The 23,951-nt window shown below is 38.9% G+C and overlaps 1 protein-coding gene across 2 annotated transcripts in view; it reads left to right on the top strand.

Annotated features, from left to right (window-relative positions):
- Positions 1–23,507, top strand: part of LOC144724160 (serine/threonine-protein kinase Nek5-like) — a 33,375-nt gene extending 9,868 nt beyond the window's left edge. The window contains exons 5-21 of one of the 2 annotated variants that reach the window (XM_078603082.1): positions 1,889–1,972; positions 3,081–3,151; positions 4,033–4,119; positions 4,658–4,712; positions 5,923–6,123; positions 7,134–7,215; positions 8,019–8,170; positions 9,166–9,335; positions 10,909–11,014; positions 13,263–13,385; positions 13,825–13,911; positions 14,600–14,689; positions 15,258–15,323; positions 19,610–19,751; positions 21,331–21,474; positions 21,982–22,096; positions 22,552–23,507. In XM_078603082.1, the coding sequence (XP_078459208.1) occupies positions 1,889–1,972; positions 3,081–3,151; positions 4,033–4,119; positions 4,658–4,712; positions 5,923–6,123; positions 7,134–7,215; positions 8,019–8,170; positions 9,166–9,335; positions 10,909–11,014; positions 13,263–13,385; positions 13,825–13,911; positions 14,600–14,689; positions 15,258–15,323; positions 19,610–19,751; positions 21,331–21,474; positions 21,982–22,096; positions 22,552–22,798 (2,022 nt within the window). In that variant the 3' untranslated portion in view covers positions 22,799–23,507. Of the gene's footprint in view, positions 1–1,888; positions 1,973–3,080; positions 3,152–4,032; positions 4,120–4,657; positions 4,713–5,922; positions 6,124–7,133; positions 7,216–8,018; positions 8,171–9,144; positions 9,336–10,908; positions 11,015–13,262; positions 13,386–13,824; positions 13,912–14,599; positions 14,690–15,257; positions 15,324–19,609; positions 19,752–21,330; positions 21,475–21,981; positions 22,097–22,551 lie in introns of both variants that reach the window. The other variant, XM_078603080.1, reaches the window with a different exon arrangement.
- Positions 23,508–23,951: the final 444 nt, after the last annotated feature.

Below are 23,951 nucleotides of genomic sequence, written 5' to 3'. Positions count from 1 at the left end.
TTTGTGATTGTTTATATGCCTAGTTTAACAGGCAAAGGTAAATCTTGACTTAAAGCTTTCGTGACTACAGGCAAAGGTAGATTAATAAAAATGTTCAGTATTTCATTTTTGGAGTGGGGATAATATCCGATAAAAGAGACATGCCATTTCTTAATGCATAATACAGTGAGGGAAAAAAGTATTTTATCCCCTGCTGATTTTGTACGTTTGCCCACTGACAAAGAAATGATCAGTCTATAATTTTAATGGTAGGTTTATTTGAACAGTGAGAGGCAGAATAACAACAAAATCTAGAAAAACGCATGTCAAAATTTTTATAAATTGGTTGCATTTTAATGAGGGAAATAAGTATTTGACCCCCTCTCAATGAGAAAGATTTCTGGCTCCCAGGTGTCTTTTATACAGGTAACGAGCTGAGATTAGGAGCACACTCTTAAAGGGAGTGCTCCTAATCTCAGCTTGTTACCTGTATAAAAGACACCTGTTCACAGAAGCAATCAATCAATCAGATTCCAAACTTTCCACCATGGCCAAGACCAAAGAGCTCTCCAATGATGTCAGGGACAAGATTGTAAACCTACACAAGGCTGGAATGGGCTACAAGACCATCGCCAAGCAGCTTGGTGAGAAGGTGACAACAGTTGGTGCGATTATTCGCAAATGGAAGAAACACAAAAGAACTGTCAATCTCCCTCGGCCTGGGGCTCCATGCAAGATCTCACCTCGTGGAGTTGCAATGATCATGAGAACGGTGAGGAATCAGCCCAGAACTACACGGGAGGATCTTGTCAATAATCTCAAGGCAGCTGGAACCATAGTCACCAAGAAAACAGTTGGTAACACACTACGCCGTGAAGGACTGAAATCCTGCAGCGCCCGCAAGGTCCCCCTGCTCAAGAAAGCACATATACATGCCCGTCTGAAGTTTGCCAATGAACATCTGAATGATTCAGAGGACAACTGGGTGAAAGTATTGTGGACAGATGAGACCAAAATGGAGCTCTTTGGCATCAATTCAACTCGCCGTGTTTGGAGGAGGAGGAATGCTGCCTATGACCCCAAGAACACCATCCCCACCGTCAAACATGGAGGTGTAAACATTATGCTTGGGGGTGTTTTTCTGCTAAGGGGACAGGACAACTTCACCGCATCAAAGGGACGATGGACGGGGCCATGTACCGTCAAATCTTAGGTGAGAACCTCCTTCCCTCAGCCAGGGCATTGAAAATGGGTCATGGATGGGTATTCCAGCATGACAATGACCCAAAACACATGGCCAAGGCAACAAAGGAGTGGCTCAAGAAGAAGCACATTAAGGTCCTGGAGTGGCCTAGCCAGTCTCCAGACCTTAATCCCATATAAAATATGTGGAGGGAGCTGAAGGTTCGAGTTGCCAAACGTCATCCTCGAAACCTTAATGACTGGGAGAAGATCTGCAAAAAGGAGTGGGACAAAATCCCTCCTGAGATGTGTGCAAACCTGGTGGCCAACTACAAGAAACGTCTGACCTCTGTGATTGCCAACAAGGGTTTTGTCACCAAGTACTAAGTCATGTTTTGCAGAGGGGTCAAATACTTATTTCCCTCATTAAAATGCAAATCAATTTATAACATTTTTGACATGCATTTTTCTGGATTTTGTTGTTGTTATTCTGTCTCTCACTGTTCAAATAAACATACCATTAAAATTATAGACTGATCATTTCTTTGTCAGTGGGCAAGCGTACAAAATCAGCAGGGGATCAAACACTTTTTTCTCTCACTGTAAATGAGTCTAAAAAAAGTGCATTCCACCTAGCACCATCATATATTTATTATATTCTGTCATCAGTGCAAGGTAGAACAGTTATTGTATTTTTTATTGTAATGTGTTTTTTCCCCATACACAGGTATTGAACTGGTTTGTTCAAATCTGCTTGGCTGTTAAACATATTCATGATCGTAAAGTGCTCCACAGAGACATAAAAGCACAGGTAATGTCAATGCAACTCATAAAATTAGTTTTTTCACCCTTTATTAACCTACCATATCATTGCTTAATCAATGCCTGAATTCATTTTCTGTAGTGATGCATTATTGCTACTGCTGTACTAACGTTACATAACGGTCCATTACTACTGCTGCAAAGTGTTTGGTCAGGTTATATTTCAAGAGATACTTATACAACCACCTGTACGATACATATTGTAATCAATATACATCCCTCATATGTACACAGTACATACATATGCACATAAATTACATACACGTATCAAGAAATATACACAATTTGAAGAAGTCTTATTGTTATGCAATGAACCCCTAGGTTACAAGACACTAGGGTAGGATAAGAATGCACAGTGTGTGCAAGTTGTCCTAATGCATCATGAATCGTGCATTGCACATCGCCATTTCATCAAACTTAACCCCACCGGTAACAGTTCACGCAGTGTCAATTATCATGGCATCAGGCACCGCACCTCGCCTCTTGGCTCTTATAAGATGGGAGGACAAATTATTTCAATAACAGCATGTCAATGATGTGCAGGGGCTCAGTATTTATATTCTTGCTCGTCTCCCCATAATAAGCTGCACTTGCTGCAATTTGCATAAAGATGACGTTTCAAATATAACCTAACGTATGGCAGATATTCTTTGACTGTATCCTCACACTATTATTAAATGCCAAAACAGTATCACGAAATATGGTCGTCTTATTATTATGTATGAGTATTTTTGTTTTAAAAACCGACATTACTATCATCCTTTTTGGGTCTTTCGGTAAAGTCACGTAGATAGAAAAATAATAAATCACAACGTTTAGATCGCAACACAAGCAATCGTCTTCAGGTGAAAAAATACAGCAGGCCGACTGCTGGGCAGGAAGAAATAGCAGTCGGCCTGCTGTATCTTTTCACCTAAAGACGATTGCTTGTGTTGCGATCGAAACGTCGTGATTAAATTTTTCTATCTACGTGACTTTACCGAAAGACCCAAAGAAGATGAATTCCTGCAGTCACGAAAACTTTAAGTCAAGATCTTACTATCATCATTGTAATCATTGAGACAAACCTATATTTTAATTATTTTAATTCTTTCCAGAATATCTTCCTTACCAACAACAAATCATCCATCAAGCTTGGGGACTTTGGAATCGCCCGGATTCTCACTAAGTATAGCAATCACATAACTGTTGTACACTTCTATTTATTGCACACCTTTTCTTGTGTTTGCTTCCTGAACACAAATGCTATTTTAGTAGCATAGTACACATTTAGTGACTTTATGTGTGGCTTATCAAACAAAGACTCGCTAGTAATGTTATACACAGATACAGAATATGTTTGTCTGATAACCAACAGCCGATGGGGATTCTGTACTTAGCATTAAAAGACAATAAAAAATCATGTTCGTTGTAATGAGTCGTAATATATTTGTGCTTGTTTATTTAGACATCTGCTTGTTGTGATATGGTGCTTGAAGTTACGTCAATGCATTAACATACGTATACTATTGTGCTGATGCATGTATTATACTAAATCGAGTGTGCATACAAAAAATAAATTAGTGCAATGCAAAGACAACGATGCCCCATAGAGGCTTTAATAGACTGCTGGGGCAAGTGTTGTTAGCAAACACCTATGAAGACCGGAACGGTACACGAGGAGGTGGGTGCCCAGCACCATGCCAGTGCAAAGGATGTGTATTAAATTTGTCAATCCAAAGGGAAAACGAAGATTGTTCAGTATTCTGACCCTAATTATAAGGAAGTAATATTTAAAATGGATATATCACTAATGCTATTTCAACAATATTTGTGAATTGTGATAAAACAGCTGTTATTCTGATTTTTAGCAGTGCCAGCTAATTCAATAGGATACTGCACGTTTAATTATGGAAATAGCTGTTCACACACAAAATGTCACTAAATAATACTGGGCAATGTTTCCGCTTCAGCATGTTTTTGAATGTGCATTGCTGCTCGTGTTGTTCTTGTTAGGGAGGCTTAGTCCGAGTAATTTATTAATGTCCTGGTTTTACGTTTCCCCTGCAGCACAATGGAGCTCGCACGCACGTGCATAGGTACCCCTTACTACCTCTCGCCAGAAATCTGTGAAAACTGCCCCTACAACAATAAAAGGCAAGTCCTCAAACCAAAGAGGCTAATAAAAGAGTGGGAAAAATTAGGTTACTTGAAGTATATCCATTTTTTTCTATTAAGATTCTCTATATTTAAATGTTTTAGATTGTTTACCATATACTGAGACTATATTGTTTTGATACATAGTTGCACTTTGCTATTAGGAACCATAATTAAATCAATCGGCACACGTTTTGGTGCAGGGATGGTAAGTGTACCAAATCTCACAAGTGGGTTTACACTGAGGCTGCACAAATCGAGAGTTTTACACCAGTCACTGCTCCTTGTGATCTTTGTGAATTCCTCTCCAGTTGTGTAGTTCGTGTGCCAGCCATAATATAAACGGGAATGTTCTGCTTGGCTTAACATGAGCTCTCCAAATTGCCTGTGCCACATACGTTGTGCACATTTTAGGATAATTATTTTATGTTTTTGAACCGGCAATTATGCACCTCTTGTGAATGAAGAACGAATAGTTCAGTCGACACGTTTGTATTAAAACTGTGCATGAAGTGACATCGTGTTGTTTGACTTGCAGTGACATCTGGTCTCTGGGCTGTGTTCTATATGAACTGTGCACCCTGAACCACCCTGTACGTATGCACAATACCGCTTTACATCGCACTCTTGCACGATTGAAGAATACGAACTGAGCAAATATCTAACAGTACGCCGAATAGAATGCCACATGTTTATGTACTAATGATCTAATATGATGGTGCATTTGTGTTAGAAAATTATTCGTATGCAAAAATAATGGGGTGGGCCAGTCATACAGTGGTTAGCAAACTGCGCTATGAAGCTGTCAGCTGGATTTATATTTGTGACTATGGCTGTCATCAATGGTGAGTGTTATCTGTGCCATTCCAGGCCACCCCCAATGCCGCTCTTTCACTAACTCGCATTGACCAGTGTGGTTAAATTTGGTCAAACAACTCCCATGGGCGACATCATGGAGGGAGGCCTTCATCCAACAGTGGATTAACAAAGTGCTCGAAATTATTATGAAAAGTAATGCATGTGGATGGTTTTATTTAACTTTGTTGAAAACAATGCCACCATATTTTTGGTAGTGTACTAATAATTATAAATGTCTTATCAGTTTGTGGAACGGAACTGAAAAGATTGCCCCCCCCCCGCTCCATAGATACTGTACGTCGAATTTCCATTCCTGTTTCAGGAAATTAGCATTGTCTTATGCTAATTTGCAGGGACATAATTTGGATCTACATACATTATATAGTAAAGGAAAAAAAATGCTAATAGGATTACGTCTATATTTATAAAATAAGTAGCTAATCTGTATGGAGGGCTCTTAGACTGCCCCACCAATTTAAATCAACGAGGTATCGTTTTAAAGCTTAAGATATGTAGTGTATGAGAATGAGGTCAAAATTCCCAAAAAATGTGACCTTTGACCTTATAATTGGAGTATTTGGAGTTACGGCACTACATACATTCAAATTATATCTGCGATACCTGTTTCCAAAAGCCGAATGTATGATGGGTGCCCCAGTTCAAAACCATACACCAGATAGGTGCTTGCTATTGGGGAGAGGTGTGTGAGGGGGGGAGGGGAGAGCTCACGGCAGGGGCATGGCATGATGAGATACCCACAAGCGGGTGTCCCTCGCACCATTTAAACCACATTTTGGCAGAATAAACTTTCTGCGTAAGTAATTTGTCGTTATTTAGTGTCAGTAGGATTCCTATTTCAGATAGGTCTCCATTACATTAAAAAACATCATTGTCATTTGTATATCGTATTCTTTGTTCTTTTGCGTTTCTCTCACTTGCACTCAGTTTGAGGGCAACAGTCTCCGCCACCTGGTGATGAAAATTTGCCAGGGCTCCTACAAGCCCCTGTCATCCCGATACTCCTATGATATCCGCAACGTGCTGGCCCAGATGCTCAAGACAAACCCTCGGGACAGACCCTCAATCAACACTATCTTGTGCAAATGCTTCCTTTCCAGCCGCATCCAGAAGTTTCTGGGACCAGAGGTGTGCTTACAGAACACACAATGCTGATGATACTTAGAAAGTTGAAATCAGTTCAGGGTTTTCCTGCTTACATAAGGGCTGCTGGAAAACATCCGTCCAAAAGGCCAATAACCTGGGAGACGAAAAATGTTGTCATAGTTTTACATGGTGAAATATATCTATTTCAGGTTATTTACTACCCTAAATCTACAACAGTGCTTGCTACATTTTGTACCGTTACATTGGTAGTCCAGTACGCTACTGTGGCTCTAAGTCAATTGTCTATGCTGTATAGCGCTGGAGCAAAGTCTTTTTTGCAGATTATCCCACAGAGCTGTGTTTTCTCTGCCTGCCTTGCATGTAGATCTAGTAACAGGTTATGCACACACTTTACCATAATATGCATCCAATGACTTTAACTATCGTATTGTTGTATAGTTGCAGGTTAGTATTAGGTTAGGATAAACCATGTTTTTGTGTTTACCAAAAGTGCAGCATACTAATATTTTTCTAAGAACATTGAAATAAGCATTTTTATTTGAATGTCACTTACATGTGCATCCTGTTGATATGTACTGTACATGTAGTTAATATATTATATGCTTATTAATCTGTATTTGTTTGTAATCTAGAAAATTTGTATGCAATAGTTATAAAACATTATTGAAATATATAATTTAATCAGAATTCTAGGAGGACATATTAAGATAGACAGGCATACAACATTAATTCAATGGAACATGTTATACTGATATTAAATATTGCAATACAAGCAACAAACTATTATTTTACAAACATATGGTGGGTAGTGTTAAAATGTAATGAATTCATCAGTGATGCAAATCATGTCGCGTTACTTCATTACATCACTATAGGCTATTAGCATATGTAAATAACCTACCAGTTACTTTAAGGCATTGTAATTTGCACATGAATGCATGTCACATTTTTAGTGTGTAAAATTGCTCTCCGCACTATGCACACTGCATATTAATGCTTGGTGAATATTCGTGCGTGTGTGCGATTTGCAGCTATACAATGAAGAGTTCAGTCACACTGTGATACACAGCAAGAAGGCTGTGTCTGGGCAACGAGCAAAATTGGCACAACAAGGCAAAGCTCACATGTACTGTGACACCGACATTGTGAAGCCACAATTCATGTGTAAAAGTGTTTACGCACCTAGTTCACACGTAAATGCTCAAAGGCTATTAATGTCTTACAATGCATTCTTCATGATCATTGATAATACCATGTACGTGGAAGATAATTACTAAATGATGAATGCTGTTACGTCTGTAATGAATCCAATGCACAGTACTTAACCCAGAGGTTTGAGTTTTTAGGATGTGCCACAAAGAATAGGAAAATGGATTTCTTAACGTAATGAAAATCGCACAATTAACATTTAAATATTCAACAAGCATATTTGTTTTTAAATAATGAAACAGTTATGTAACTTGTTGCATAATGCATCATATTTCGGTACACAATATAAATATCGATAACCTGATACCCTATAGTGTACCTATAGGGTGTAGTGTACCTATAGGGTATAGTGTATCTAAAGGGTATCATGATTTTAAAAGAAGTCATCTTTTGTTTGAAACGTTAGGTTAAAGTCTTGTCCTCGGCTTTCATTTGTTCCTTATAAAGAGTAAACAAAAACGTCAAAGTCTTGGGTAAATCCCACTTCAGTTACAACAAGAAATTTAGCCTCAACATGTCCCTTACCTGGAATTTTGTTTATATATGTGACTGTCATTGAAATTGAATTCAGATACATACCTATCAATTGCTCACTGGATTGTTTCAGTTTCTAAACTTCTAAGCAGTACTTTAAGAGCCGCTGCATGTATGTCAATGACAATAGATCAAACGTAATTATGTCATCAATGTTTTGATTCAAATTTCAGCAGGAAAAGCTCCTCGTGCCAATCCTTCAGTGGCCCAGGTGCCCAGGAAGGTGGCAGCAGACAGAGCGGTGTCCCCTGCTGTGAGGAAGCAGAGGCCACCGTGGTCTCATGCTGTCATCAACCCTCCCTTGCCTCCCTCTGCTCAAGCGAAGGTATTCTGACCAAGATCTCTATGGCTCTTCCATCCTGGTTTCCTTTGATGCATTTTGTTTGCATCGCATTACTGTTTATTTTTAACGATATACAGTGCAAAAAAGCGACCTCGGGTTTTCCATTTTTCAAATTACATATAGAGGTACCTAATTGATAATAACAATGAGAAAACAAAGTACGAGTGCTAGGTTGTTGCCAAACAATTGTCCTCGTCTTTTGGAAGCTAATCTCTGATTATAAAGGTTAGTTATATACGGTCCAAAAGAAGTTCAACATACATACATAGATGGCATTCTGTTTTTTGGCATAGCCAGCGCTGACTAAGCCACCTCCATCATCATTACATAATAAAATCAAACTAGCTGCAAATGTTGCCTAAAACTGGGATGCTTGAGGTAAAATTGCCTGCCCTTTATAAACTGAGGCCACAAGCTGCAACCAACTTCAATCAGCTCAGTTCACAGGTAAAAGTAATGTATTTTAATGGATTTCCTCCCGTCCATCTGGATGCAGATGGACAGCAGAACACCATATCCCCCCTCCACAGCGTAATTAGCGTGCCAACAGTTTTTCAGTTGGATTATTTTGGTGTAATTTATTTCATTATTTTCTGGTAGTCTTTCCAGCTCATCCCAAATTCTGAATTCCACGAGTCTGGCTTTGAGAGGATTTACAGTATATTGTACAGGTGATGCCGAAGCAACGTGCCTGGTGGCTAAGGAATAGTTCGAGCAGCTTGAAATTGGATGGTTGTGAATTCAAATCCTTGTTAGGGGTTGAATCAGTCCATAATCTCTCTGGGGCCCACTTTCTGGGGAAGGCAACAATGCCTGCCTTATAAATCGACCAGCCCCTGCCATAGGAATGAGGAACGTTGACCACTGGCTTAGGGCGATAAACAGGAGATGAGTACCATCTCCATGTTAATTTGAGCAACACATCACTTTTGTTGTTGTTGTTGTTGTTGCCAAAGCGAAATGTATTGGCCGCCCAGGCGATGGAAGCCCGATGCAAACCATTTACTAAGAGGGTGGACTCTCCGCCGACGGATGGCCAACGGGCCAAATACGCCTACTACCACGCACAGCTGGATCTGCTGCAACAGCAGCAGCAGCGTCCCCCGTGCGTTGAGTGGGGCCCACGAGAGCAAGACCCTCCTGGACGGTAAACGTGAAGCAGTGGCACAATATAGCTGGGTACAGTTGATGGAACATGCACGCACATCATCAGAAGTGCATGAGACTCCAAATCTGCACAAGTAAAAGTTGGCCAGTAGATGGCAGCACAGCAGGTAGGTTGCTTACTGATGTCGTTCTTTCTTGAGTGCTGTAACCTCGTATACGTGAGCATTCTCCGAGTACTCTGTTTTCTTCCCACGTGCATAATTACTCATTTCGGAATGTATTAAACATACGATTGTGGAACTCTTGAAAGCAGGTCATGAGATTCATTGATGCTATTCTGGATATAAATACATGATTAAATACACTATTTATTGTAACAAAAATGTTAAGATGAAAATAAATAAGTGCACTTCTTAACACGTAGGCTTTTGCGTCTAATATTATCCATGATGAGTTTTTTTGGCTTAAATCGCGTAAATATAAATGTGTCCTTAAGCCCGCCACCACCCGACACAGCCACAACATTTACAATTGGATTTACTCTCCAACACACCAGTACGCCGTACTAGTAACGAATTGGCATGTTCCGTTTACGTGACAAACATTAATGTTCACCCGATCTAACCCAAAAAAACCCTCTTATGGATGATATTGGTCACGAAAGCATACATGTTAAATCCTCTAACATTTGTCCAACTTGATTTTTTGGAGTTATATGTAGAGGACTTTATTCACTTGTACAATTAGATACATTTTAGTTAATTATATATTGCTCTTGTTTCATTCAAAATCTTACTCAATACCTCCCTTCTCTCCTCTGCTGATGAAATTTTGCTTATAATCACTTGTTTTATGTATCGTATTGTCTTCGACCATTGGAAATATTTGTGTATTTTAACGATCATTATAACTTCAGCCTCTTGTAAAGTATCTTGAGATATGTTTGGACAATGTCAATTTAAATTATATTTGTCATCATATTTGGTTACATTTAAGGCAAACATGTAGGAAAAATCACCTGAAATAAAAAAAAGTAGTGAAATATTGTTGAGCAGTAATTTTGTGGACTAAAAGATTCCTGGACCTTGAGCAGATATTTACTCTTGTGGGGGTTATTATGCCAAATTTGCAAAACTACCCACTTATTAACATGTAATTTTAGGACTAAAGACCTGTCTGCCTAGGTAAGAGCGAATCCCCTTGCACTAATCTTCCACAAAGCAATACATGTCAAATAGTTTAATAGCATTTCTGCATTGTATAACGACAAGGTACATTGAACTGCCCATCTGTGCATTTAAGCTATTGATATTGCACCAATTGCCATTGCCACTTTACATGGCCTGGTAGATAACAAAGGCAGTACCCGATACATACTAATGATTTGTTTCTTGCTGTTATTGCTTTACATTTTACATATGTCATGGTGAGAATGGCCCCCACTGTAGGGATGGGAAAGTTTCACCACGGCCTCTTGACCACCATTGGAGAAGAGTGTTGTGGAAACACTTTGGTTTTCATGTAATGTAATTGTATGTTTCAATTAACACTTGTCAAAAGGAATACTAGTTATGTTGTGAGTAACTCAACTAAATAGCTCTGTGCGATTCTAGGGAGCACGAGAGACTGCAAATGAAACTGGCTGATTTCTGCCAGGAGGAGTATCTCTTGCGGAAACAGGAGGCCTGCCGGAACAAGCTGAGAGTGGAAAAACAGCTGGTATGTGAGTGAGGGACACATGTGAATACAAAGCAAGTACTTTATGGAGATTGGCACTTTTGAATTGAAGTGCATTGGACCATATCCTTCGAAGCAGGCGAAGAGCCCATTTATATATAATATTCTATTTCATGGGCGATCTGAGTACACACAGCGTTTGATGAACTATGTGTAATTAAAACGCTAATACTTTCTTGCAATTATGAATAATGCTGATTAAAATAGTGCAATCCTCTTAAATATTCGAGATTGTGGTTGAACAGGAGTTCAATGCTAATACAGTAATACACTTTATAGGTTAACTATGATGATGAAGGGAATTCCATTTCAAACATGTTAATACCGTACGTAAATGTCAATTCTAATGCAGTATTTCACAGCAACTATTTAAACAAAATGAAGCGTATGTTATACATCACACGTGTCTAATATACATCTTTGAATGGGTTATGTCTATTTTAGTCACCTCTTGAAAGTTAACGTTGAAATTTAATTGATGTAGCCATAGTTAAATTTATAGCAGTTGACGTTGCATTACTTGCACAGAACTTCTTAATATGTGCAGTATTTTGGAATGAGCACCTTTTTTTGGAGTTTAATACGGTAACCTATATCTGGAGATTCAGTCACGTTGGGCAGGCATTCATGCATCTCAATGTGTAGTTATCTTTCAATAATAATGAGCGTAGATACTCTTCACGAATGTGTTTTATTGCTATACATTGCTTTTAAAATTGTATTTTAATCCAGTCGTCTCTTTGTCAAAATTTATATTTGTATCCATGTTCGTTTAAAACTGCAAGTGAAGAATATATCGTAAATATGTTGCTGGTGCCCCCAGGTCGGTTTGTGGCCTATGTTTCTTATTCTGTGTGTCGTCAATTTACCCAACCCTGTTTATCAAGTTGGGGGTTACGTTTTCACCTCCGAGGGCCTTTGTTTTGATTTTGCTGCCATAGACACTCATTTTTCATGTTGCCCCGTAATTGGTTTGCGCCTTTATAGAACAGCAAGCAGGCACCGTAGCGGCACATGAGCTTTAGAACTACCGCGTAATGAACACCTTTGATTTACAGCACATGTACATGAGAACAAGCAATGTCCCTTGCCTTCTTTAAAAAAAAACTAAGGTACTTTTAATGAGTGCAGTTGTGTTTTAAATTGGAGATTTATGGCTGTTCTAGACATAGGTGTACAACATGAGCCACATCGTGCTGTCACTTCACCAAAACAGGATTTTAACTCATTAATGCACTGCTGCTGTACTAAAAACTAAAATAATTGGGTATACTTTAGAAAAGGTGCCATATAGTTCACCATGGTGGTATGGGTCCATATGATGTTCATAAATGCAAGTACAGTATACCACAACTATTGCATACTTTATTTTCTAGCTCATGTATATCTCAAAGGATTTCTAAAATGTGTTCAACAGTAGGCAGTGCTTTTCACTTTCACAGTGGACTTAAAAAAGAGCATATTTTAAAGCCAATTAAATATTTTTGTTGTAATATAAACATCATTTTTCATTATACAGAGATATTTGCATTGAAGGTAAAGGGTTCACATGATATCATATCTATTTTAAACACTCCATTAAAATAGGGAAAAAACACCAATTCTAATGAGCATGCTATATATATAGCTAGGGAATTTTGTGAAGATAAAGTCTGTCATCTGAAAAAATAATGAGTCATATATAAAATGTATCTTGCTAATCACATTCCTAATTTAATTTGCTAACTACAAAGTAACTCTTAATGCATAATTAGAGATACTTTATTGAGGAATGCAAGACCAGGTTGAACGAATGATCAGTCCATTTCACACTAATTGGTTTTGATAAACTTCATGAACTTGCACACTTATCCATCAATTTTGTTTGTAAATCTTGACTTAAAGCTTTCGTGACTGCAGGAATTCATACTCTTTGGGTCTTTCGGTAAAGTCACGTAGATAGAAAAATTATGAAAAAAATGAAAATAAATTAAAGAAATGACTTTACCGAAAGACCCAAAGAGTTTGTTTGTAAAGTTATAAAATGCTTCACCTGTGTAAACAAAACAGTAAAAGACTAACTATTACAATAGCTTTTATGAACGAAAGTACACTTTTACAAATTATTATTTAATAATGTTGGCCGATTTACACAGGTGTACAAGGTGATTTGTTATTTTAAAACAATGAAGGGAATTGCGGAAGCTAAAGAATGGTCATAGTGGTGATAGTGATGCTGCGCCCACCTCAGGGCATTCGACCGGCATCAGGCGAAGGCGACCGCTGGCGACTCGTGCCAGCTGGCATGGGACCAGGTGGGAAGGGCCAAGAGAGGGGGAATCCCTGGGCATCTCGTAATCGTGACAAGCAAGAGGTATGGCTCACGGAGGTGTCACTAACGAGGGCATGACCAGTAACTTTGGCTGATGGAACAAAGTGAGAAGCTCTTACGTAAATAAAAAAAATCACGAAACAGAACACAGTTGTTCAATACTGCATGTACATATATGCACTCAGTCGTTGGTATGCCCCTGATCCTCGTTTGGCTGTACTGGTCATGGTAATTCACTTGCTCATGTCAGAATAAAACTGTGCTATTGATTCAGAGATAGTAATGTCTGTCACATGACAGTCGCCAATATTTTTAGTTCTCATAGGTGCATTATAGCTAAATTAAGTCTAAAAACATTTAATACTGTGTTTTTACTGCTTGTTAAACTCAGTTGTAGTTTTTACTCTCGACGCCACCTTCCCCCCTTCCCCATCGAGTTTCACTGATTGTAATATGGCCCTGGATTCCGATCGTGTTAAAGGTTCCTGTTTATGAGAACCACTGTGAAAAGAAGTCCCAACCTGCAGCACCACCTGCTGACGCAACCAAGAACCTCGACTATGAGAAGGTGAGGCGAACACCTTGCAGGGTCTGCTGCACATCAACATACACGGTTGACATTTGTCTAACCCATGCATTGTAAACCTCTCGCATGGATCTCTAAGGTTGAAGTTTTATAAAAAGCAGAATGGGAAGTGCATCTTCTGCATTGCAATTGTCCCAATGTAAAAGTTTCCTGATCCTGTAGCACACATTGTCCACCTATAAATGCAAGTGACAGCTTGCAAACGTGATTTAGACATTTCCTGTTGATTGAGAAGAGTTTCAAATGCTTGGTTCAACCCCTTGTTCCCAATTATGGCAGATATTTATTACTTCCCTATAGTTCGCTACAATGTTTACATACAGGCCATTCATTTTTAAGGAAACAATTTGCTGTAGCCACATAAGACATAGGCCACATAATTAAAAATGTATATTTCAGCATGTTTGTGTGCTTAGTAATCTGTTCTTGTGAAACGAATTGTACATGACAGTTATTCTCCGCTTAAGTCAGGCATATTGTTGTGCCCAGGACAAGTTGGTGATAGTTACAAAGCAAGTTTAACATACATAGTCACTCGTTGTATCTTGTATGTATGTTGAACTTCTTTCGCACCGTGATATAGCCAACCGTGCTAATCGGAGGTATGGGGGAAGGACAGAAAACTAAAGCACACACTGACAGAGCGGTGTAACACCACATTGTATTTTAGGATCCCATAGCAAGGGAAGACTATCGGAAAATCTTGCTGCAGAACAGGAATGAGAGAAGAGCCAACAAGGAGAAGTGTAAAGGAATGAAGGTGATGTTCGTCTGTAAAAACATGACTTGGGGGAGGAATAGCCAAATATGTGGTTTCTCCATGAATACTGCGTACATTTGTGTTTAGAAGTCTGTAAATGGTAGACTACATCATTTTTTATGATAAACGCTTGAATTGTCTTTGAAGAGCTGTGACGTAAAAGTTACATTCAAATTGAAAATGGGTCTGCAATGATATCGCGTGTTAAATTCATATTCAAATGTGTGAACTCAACGTCTATTAAGTATATGTTATATATTGATGGTTTAAATTCTTTTAGTATATATTTTACGTGCAAGATATGAAAACAGGCACACCACATTTTCCTAAACAAAAGCAAAACTCGTTAAAATGTATATTATTTATGTTATATTATTTGTTTTGCTAAGTTTCTACCCACTGCGTATATTATTAAAATATAGCAATATATTTGTCCTATGCAATTCTGATAGTGCTTGATCACGCAAGCTTTAGTATATATCAAATGTGCCCATGTCTTTCGGTCAAAAGAACAATGTGGATTAATGTGCAATGTGCCGCATGTGATGTTTCTTGTCTGTTCGTGCAGTTAGCATTTGAGATCCCGCTGCACAGGGATTTAAATGAGGGAGAGCTCAATCACGTAACCCCAGAGGTAATTACTCGGCACAAGAAAATAGCACCTGGTTTTGGGGGAATATTTTTACGTGGGTATAAATATGGTTGATTTGTCAGCTCTACCGAGAGCCATGTTAGTTGAGATAACTACGGGTACTTCAGTTTTAAAGTGCTATTCATTTTGAAATTCCATGTCTATTATTTGTTAATTGGATCATTTAGTGTCTAGTTTTAAAAGCACAGTTAGCGACTGAAATATGCCACATTTATATGCATATATGCTTCAGTTTTGTTCACTCTCAGTTCAAGATATGTGATTAATATGTGGTTATATATTATAATTCTAGAAATACACTCACATTAATTGTTAATGAGTCAGAAATATGACAAATGTATTTGTGCATTATTATAGTATAAAATCGGATAAGTTAAATGTGTAGATTATAGTCTGTTGAACTTTTCGAAGAGGAATATCCATTACACCTGAATTTGTGTTTGGTCCCTCCGTTGCAGCATTCCCCTCTTCACAATTCACGTATTCACTGAAGAACTGTAATCTGGTGTGAAGGTTGCACCTTCTTTACAATATGTTCTCTATTCAATTAGTCAAATTGCAAAACATAAGCTGACATGCATTACTTTATTATACAATGAAAATATATGAATGTGATGGACCATCTGGTGTCCCACCTGCTGACATACCTTGCCACAACCCGCTCCCCCCCCCCAGAGGATATGCCATATATTTTCTGTATAATTGGCATATATTTCATACATTAAGTGTCCCTATGTTATTTTCAAGTTCAACTAGCTGGATCTTGCTGTCAATTTGCTATCATTGTGTCGCCAATCACCTGGGAGTAATTTTAAGATGAAACGAATGTTATTTTTAATCATATAATTTCCCAATTATATGGCGATGTGTGCAAGTTACTGTGATTTTAGGCAATTGTGCAAGCCACTAGGCACCCGTTCTACTGCTTATGAATGCATGTGTATGAATGGACATATGTTGGTACAAATTCATCTTCAGATTCCTACGCACCATGTAATATACAGCCGTGTGCAATAACATGCGCATTACACATTACGTGCCCTAATTTCACAAAAGCTCATAAATGTCATGAATGTGCATGTAATAAATTAATACCAACATGTAACGACATAAACACAAGCATAATTTTGGTCAAAACACTGGTAAAAGTTATTACATTTTACATATGAATAAATGCAGTAATATCTTGTGTTTTTCATAAATGCGAAACATTCACGGGATGTTACATGCTCAACCTTAAGTTGTGCATAAAGGCACGTGCTACATTTAAATATATTTTATGTGTATTGTGTGCAGCTGTGATGGCTTCCAAACATTTGCAATGCATGTAATGGAACCATTAGTTCCGTACGAGTTTTGGCAGTATGATGAGTTTCCAACATTGTAGGTTAAGGTACACACATCAAAATTCCCCTGCAGGGTTTTTATTATTCACGATGAGTTTGCTGCTAAAATAACCCCTTTAGGTACAATTCAAGAGATCGTACAGTTGATCCTCACTTTATTAAACCATTCCACGAGACACGCTTTTCATTTGGATAAACCAAGCTGTGAAAATAGATTTTTAAAATGCATTGTATTATGCTTTTGGGACATCACCAATATTTGGATATCCACCTGCCTTATATACTCCAACTTGTGCAGAATAATGGAATTTGGTATAACTGTCTCGGCCTCGCTGTGCGCTGCGTTGCACCACTATCCGAGTAGATAACCATGCATTTTAATAAACCTTCAGAGCCAGGGTGAACATCCAACTCCAACGTATTTAATGACTAAAATGAGGTAAAACTGATGGGAAAACAGCACAAAATACAGCATCTGTTAATACTTGCAATATCAATACAATGAATGAACACTGCAGCATCATAACATTGTCTTAGATAACATGAATCTCAACAATAGGTCCTGGATAGATCAGGCACCTACATTAGCACTGAATAACTATACAACAAGAGAATAAGCTTAAATAAGGTCACTTTGTGTAATCACCATACTGCAGGCCAAATGTACAGCGCTGCACATAACACTGAACTGTGGATGAGATACTTCTTCATTCATCCTTGCTCTCAATAACGCATTCAAGTTACATGGGCACAAGTCTGGCTCGAGTTGTCCAACTACAAATAGCATTCACAATAATGCAAGTATTCTTAGGTTTTTTCGGTAAAGTCACGTAGGTAAAAAATTAAAATTAATAAAAGTAAAATAAAATAAAAATCACGACGTTTCGGAGGCAACACAAGCTTCCGTCTTCAGGTGGAACTCTCACAGCACGATAGCTGTATCAAGTGAGAGAAATTCCAGGAAACAGTATTTGTATATATACTGGTTGAGGGTGGGAGGAGCCAAGGTAGGCCCTGAATATTATTTTTGTGAGGTTCGGTACGGCTGAAGCACGCTGTTAGGAATGAACCTTTGTTGTGTAAACTAGGTGCAGATGATGTAAAGGTGCATGTAAAAGGGACTGAGCCGTTTTGTTATGTAGAGATGATGCGGCTGAAATCGCTGCCAGGAAATGAGTCTTTGTTGTGTAGAATGGTTGACTGAGCCTATTATTATGTAGAGGTGCCAATAAAACTGTGGTGGCTCCATCAACTGCTTCCGAACAGCAACTGGTCGCTGCGCACACCTCTTCCACAAGTGAGAAATTAAAGATGACCCGCAATGTGATTGCAGCCACTCGAAGCAAACAATAGACCTTATTTTGAACAACTCCATTCTACTCCCGCTTTCCAGCGGATTCGAAAGTATTAGCTATGCTTCTCCTGAAGCTATCACATGGCTCACAAACTTAAACCTGGATGTATGATTTTCACATACTTTCCATACTTTATAAGAGGCACTTCCTTGGATGAATTGTCGTGTGGTAATATCAGTGACATTGGCCATGTTGACCTCTTGGCTTTGTGTGGCATCTCCTGGCTGATAATAGACCCTCATTGTTTCCTCTTGAATACCGTTTTAATTCATATCTAGGAACCCAGTGGCTATTTCTCTATATTGTAATAATAATGTACACATAGAAACATGACAAATGATTTTTTCCAAACACTGCACTAACAGAAATTGAACGTCATCAACATTGCAGTGCTTGCGTCACAGTTTGCATTTTCCGTGATGGACACACCAGGTATCATCTGATAACTTAAAAATATACACCATTGTCAACCGTGCTCAATGTATTTCTTGATGAAGGCATCCCCAACTCGTCGCCATTTACTTATGATCATACGTTGGAACAATCCAACTAGCACTTTCACACGGGATGATTTTTTTGCTCCATCTGCTCCATGGACGTCCTCTCGGATGCGTTTGATCCCTTGGTGGCCATCCCATCATTATCCTCCATCAGTCATCATCCTTTCTGGTGGCGCGTGCTGCCAAAGCCCACGTTTTTAACAGTTATAATGATGTCTTTAATGTATTTCTAAATATATTGTAAATTTATGCCAGGGTCTGTGACAGGCTTTATGACTGCATCAGTTTCCAATTAATTGAATGCCTTTCCAAATGCCTTTTGAATCTACACATACTTTGTTAAATTTGTACTGATATGTACCACATACTGTATGTTTCATTCACCCAATAGAAAATACATTCCACCTATTTAAAATGCAGTACACCAGATGTGCTGCTTACACATTGCACACAGTTTGCAATGAACAGTTGGTATGGAATAATCTTCTGGGGATTGGAGCTGCAAATAACTGCATTTCAAAAGAAGAAATGAAAAACTTGCCTTTTTTCTCAAGGCTTTTGAGTTTAAATAAAATAAATAAGGGTATGTAATAACCAGTGAATTTATTTTCTCAGAATGTGTGACATTTAAATGCAATCAGTGAATGCAATGGAAAGGCAGAGATTGTTGTGGGGCTTAGAGACTAGATGTTATTGCATTGTGTGTATTGTACAATGTAATTTAAAAAGATTGCTGCTTATAATTTGATGTAGTGCTTTGAGCTAAAACACAACTCTGGAAACTACTTTAGCTTTAAATCAGAGACATTTACAATGATTAAGATAAATCACCTTATGAAAAATTAAATTCCTGCCTCCGGGACAAAAAATGTTAGTGTCCGAAAAGCATCAACATGTTGACGATACAGGAAGACATTTCCCATACAATTTACTAAATATGTTTTTGTTGGCAAAATGTTATAATTCACTTAGCATTCGTGCATTTATTTGCATACCATTTAGGAAGAAACAGCAACGCATGTTGCTGTAATATGCGAGAGTTTATCTTTGTGCGATGGAAATAACAGGAGGTGACGGAGCTGAATAGCGCCCTGACCTTCCAGGAGGGGGCAAAGCTGCAGTTCAGGAAGTGGTCCTTTCAGGATGATGGCAGTGTGCTGAACGTTCTGTCCAAAGGGCAGCTTGAAGAGACCGCATCAAAGATGGAAGGTGAAATGGCACATTAACTGTGGATCAATTTACGAACATCGACAGGCTGCGAAGGCCACGGTTAATTCTCCGTTGCATATTAAACGTGTCTGAGAAAGTACCTCGAGAGTGTACTTGATAAAATCATAAGTTGTTGTTTTATGTAAAACGCATGCCAAGTCGTAGTTAAATTTATAGAGCATATGCATGCAAAAACATTGACACCTGACAGCTACATTTTATATATTATATATGTTTAATATTGAAAAGTATGCATTTACAACACCTAAAAGCATCTGTAATTGTAGAAAACCGATCATGCGAAGAGGGACAATGTAGGTCTTGATTAAGATTTGAAATGGAGAAGGGAGTCTGCCATCTGAATAATACGAGGGAGGGAGGAATTTTCAGACAGTGGAGACAGCTGAAGAGCAACTGAGGAGTGTTCGAATGCAGGTTAGGTCTTGACTGAGGAATGTGGAGTACAAGGAAGACAGTCAAGCAAAATAATTGGAGATTGGTATACCCGTATATGTTAAGAACTTTTGAATGTAGTGAATTAATGATGGGCTCTCCAAACAATATAGCCTCACCATAATATATTTGCTGTAATAAACATAATTGCAATTTTATACTGCATACATGCAAATTATAATTTACATTTGTGTCAGCTGTTGAGCAATTAAGAGTAGATGATTATTTTCTCTAAAGTGCTTTTCGTATACCACAAAGATTGTAAACTGTCGGGCCACGTGAATGACAATTCCTGGTTTCTATACATCAAGTTTAAGAATACAATTAATGTTTGTATGAAAGCAACTACTGGAGGTAGTTTCATTCTGAAAATGTCAATCCACCTTACCTGAATCGTACTACTGAGGATATAATGTATATTCATGAAGGCTACTAACATGAAAATGCATCGCATATATATGACATCTGCACGGATATATACAAATTGTGCAGATGCGGCACAATCTATGGCAACCAGTAAGACACCACGTTAAAATGCTGATAATAGTTAACCCCATGCAATGTGTTATCACGTTTCACAGCATAGATTTGTAAACGTATTGAAAAGACAACTTGTAAGAGTAGCATATATTTTCCCTGCGCAACCTCGCACTCCGCAACCCCGCACTGCGCGACCTCGCACTCCACGACCCCACACTGCGCGACCCCACACTGCGCGACCTCGCACTCCGCGACCTCACACTCCGCGACCTCACACTCCGTGACCTCGCACTCCACGACCCCGCACTGCGCGACCCCGCACTGCGCGACCTCGCACTCCGCGACCCCACACTCCGCGACCTCACACTCCGTGACCTCGCACTCCACGACCCCGCACTGCGCGACCCCGCACTGCGCGACCTCGCACTCCGCGACCCCACACTCCGCGACCTCGCACTCCGCGACCTCGCACTCCGCGACCCCGCACTGCGCGACCCCGCACTGCGCGACCTCGCACTCCGCGACCCCACACTCCGCGACCTCGCACTCCGCGACCTCGCACTCCGCGACCTCGCACTCCGCGACCTCGCACTCCGCAACCTCGCACTGTGCAACCTCGCACTCCGCATGTGTTCTGTTCTCCCAGCCACGTGCCCCGATGTGGATGTGGTGGAGGTGTGGCCGCAGGATGCTGGACATCGAGGCCAGTGGAAGGGTCCCTCCCAGACAATCATGCAGGTGCTGAGCAAGGCAGCCCTGAGCACCATCTGCCCTTCCATATCGGAGAGAGGTATAAAGAGTCTCACCCCCACAATAAAATTTTTGCCCAGTGGAACTCTCACATTGCATTAGTGTTAAGATTGTTTGAATTTTACGCCCAATCGCTCATCGTTAATGTTAACTTGCGTCTGACATAACATAAATTATTTAACAGTGCATACACATATTCATGAAAAACTGTTAGCAAGGTGTTAAAGATCCAAACCTTGCTCAGTAGTTGGCTGCTGGTTCATTGGCCATCTCAACCCATCACAGAATAGGAGTCTGGGGCAAGACATTATCCTATAGGTCATTTATGCATTATTCAGCATTACATATAGACTAAATGTATTATCAATAAGCACTATTTTCTGCATATTTTGCTTCAGATTAATATATGTAATTTGCATTTTATGTGGCTTAATTGGTGCTTTTACATAAACAATCCAAAGAGTTTTGCAGATTCAAGCTTATTCTGTAAACGATGATCACGTGTAATAATAGAGAGCACACTTTTTTAATAGTTTGCCTCTTGCAGAGGATGAAGAAGATATCCAGCCATCATCAGCCAACTCGGGGACTGATGGAGCAGAGAAACTGGAAGAGGGAGATGATGAAATGAAAGAGGATGGAAGATCAGATGACGAGGACACGTACGTAAAAACATGCACTTTGCTCTGAAGTAAATTACTAAGTATACTGCAATGTGTGTTACAGCCTGTGCAATATTTTACTTAAAAGCAAGAGACCTCGTACAATGTTTTGGTGTTTTATTCACTTACATCTATATTAGCCCCTGACATTGATTATAATGCCAACTGATGAAATATTTATATGAAAACCTCTACTACACAGTGGGTAATCTGTGACAATACAACTTTCAGATCGTTTTTAATGTCAAAATGTGACCGGACTAGAATGTGACTTGAAATGCTATTAATTTACATTTGAGATCCTGTAAATGTATTCAATACAAATAGATTTTAAGGCATTCCACACACTAACCAGCTTTGTTAGAGATGTTTAAAACATGTGATCCACGAAAAAATAAATTTGAGCTTGAAACTATCAAGCCATGTGTCTAGACAGCTTCTTTTGTCTTTCCCAGAAATTTTGGAGACTCAGATGATGAAGCAATGCAGGACCTCAAGGAGTCTTTCCAGAAGTTCCTAGAAAACGATTTTGAAGAGGGGTCAGAGGGTAAAGAAAATGACACAGACAAAGAGCAGAACGGCCAGGACATAGCAGGATCTGCTGCATCCGAAACAAAAAACAGAAGCTCCCCAGAGTCTGGGAAAATAGAGATATCTAATGAGCTTGAGGAATGTGATAAAGATGGAAGTAAAAACTGTTAAGACTACTCAGAAATCCATGTGCAGAATATATAGTTCGTTAGTGTCTCTTTATATTTTTGTATGAATAACAGTTATTTAGAGACATGCATAGAAATGGTAACTTCATGTTTTTGGCTAATTGATTCCACATTATTTTCCTTGCCTTTCTGTACAAAAGAAAACTGCTGATACCGCTTAAGCCAGGTTTCTACAAATGTATGTGTAATGATTCAGAATGTGAAGAAACTCCAAATCTATACAGCAGTCGTCATTAATAAAGGCCCTCCTATAATGAGGGTGCATTACAGGCTATTGAATTCCAAGGCACGCTCTTCCTCTGACCATAGCTATCACTCTTTTAAGTAATAGGCTTTTGTACCCAAATTTTGTATTATCAAATTGACAAAATGTGTTTTCCATGAAAATCCAATAAACCTATTAGTAGTAGAAAAGGATATTCCCATAAGTGGATGTCCTGCCTTTATTGCTTTTTAGGTGCTGTATATGCACACATATGTACAAAGCGCATATGTTTGCACATGCTTGCTGCATCTTGTGTATGTGTATTCTATCTTACAATTGTGAAAACCTGCAGTATATACGGAGCATGCTTGTGACATCACAGAACGGTTTTGTCCATGATGCATTGGTACATGTAAAGTATTGCTTAATTCCCTAGCCATAATGCAGTCAATAGTTCTGTGCACAATAAAATATGCGTGGAATATAATGGTGAATGTAGTTTCATTGAAAGTGATTCTATAGATCATAACATGTTTTATCAGTGGATTTATTACAAATTATGATAAGCCTTAATTTAACGTTCTGTAGTGTATTCAAGTCTAATTTCTTGACTGGTATACTTTTAGCTGACTGCTCTCAAGTTGGAGTAGATTTTGAAGCAATTTCGTTAACTATAGACTACAGAATTATGTTAATTTACAACTTTGGAATAGAGGCCATTATTGGTGTTAGCCCGCGTGATTTATTTAGATATCATAATCACCAGTACCTGTATTTAGAATGCTGATTAAACACGAGAATATTGTTCTCTTAGAACACTACAAACAACGTACAAATTGTCTGTTTGTTTTGTTGACCTTTTATTGTTAGCAATTGTTATGGTCATCTATTCATCATTGCAAGGCCGTAGCCATGGAGTCAACATTGGTGG

Source organism: Lampetra planeri, chromosome 19 (genome assembly GCF_965212315.1).
Source record: "Lampetra planeri chromosome 19, kcLamPlan1.2.h2, whole genome shotgun sequence".
NCBI lineage: Eukaryota > Metazoa > Chordata > Hyperoartia > Petromyzontiformes > Petromyzontidae > Lampetra > Lampetra planeri.
The sequence above is the reverse complement of the archived record's forward strand: the minus strand, read 5'-3'. Positions and strand labels throughout refer to the sequence as shown.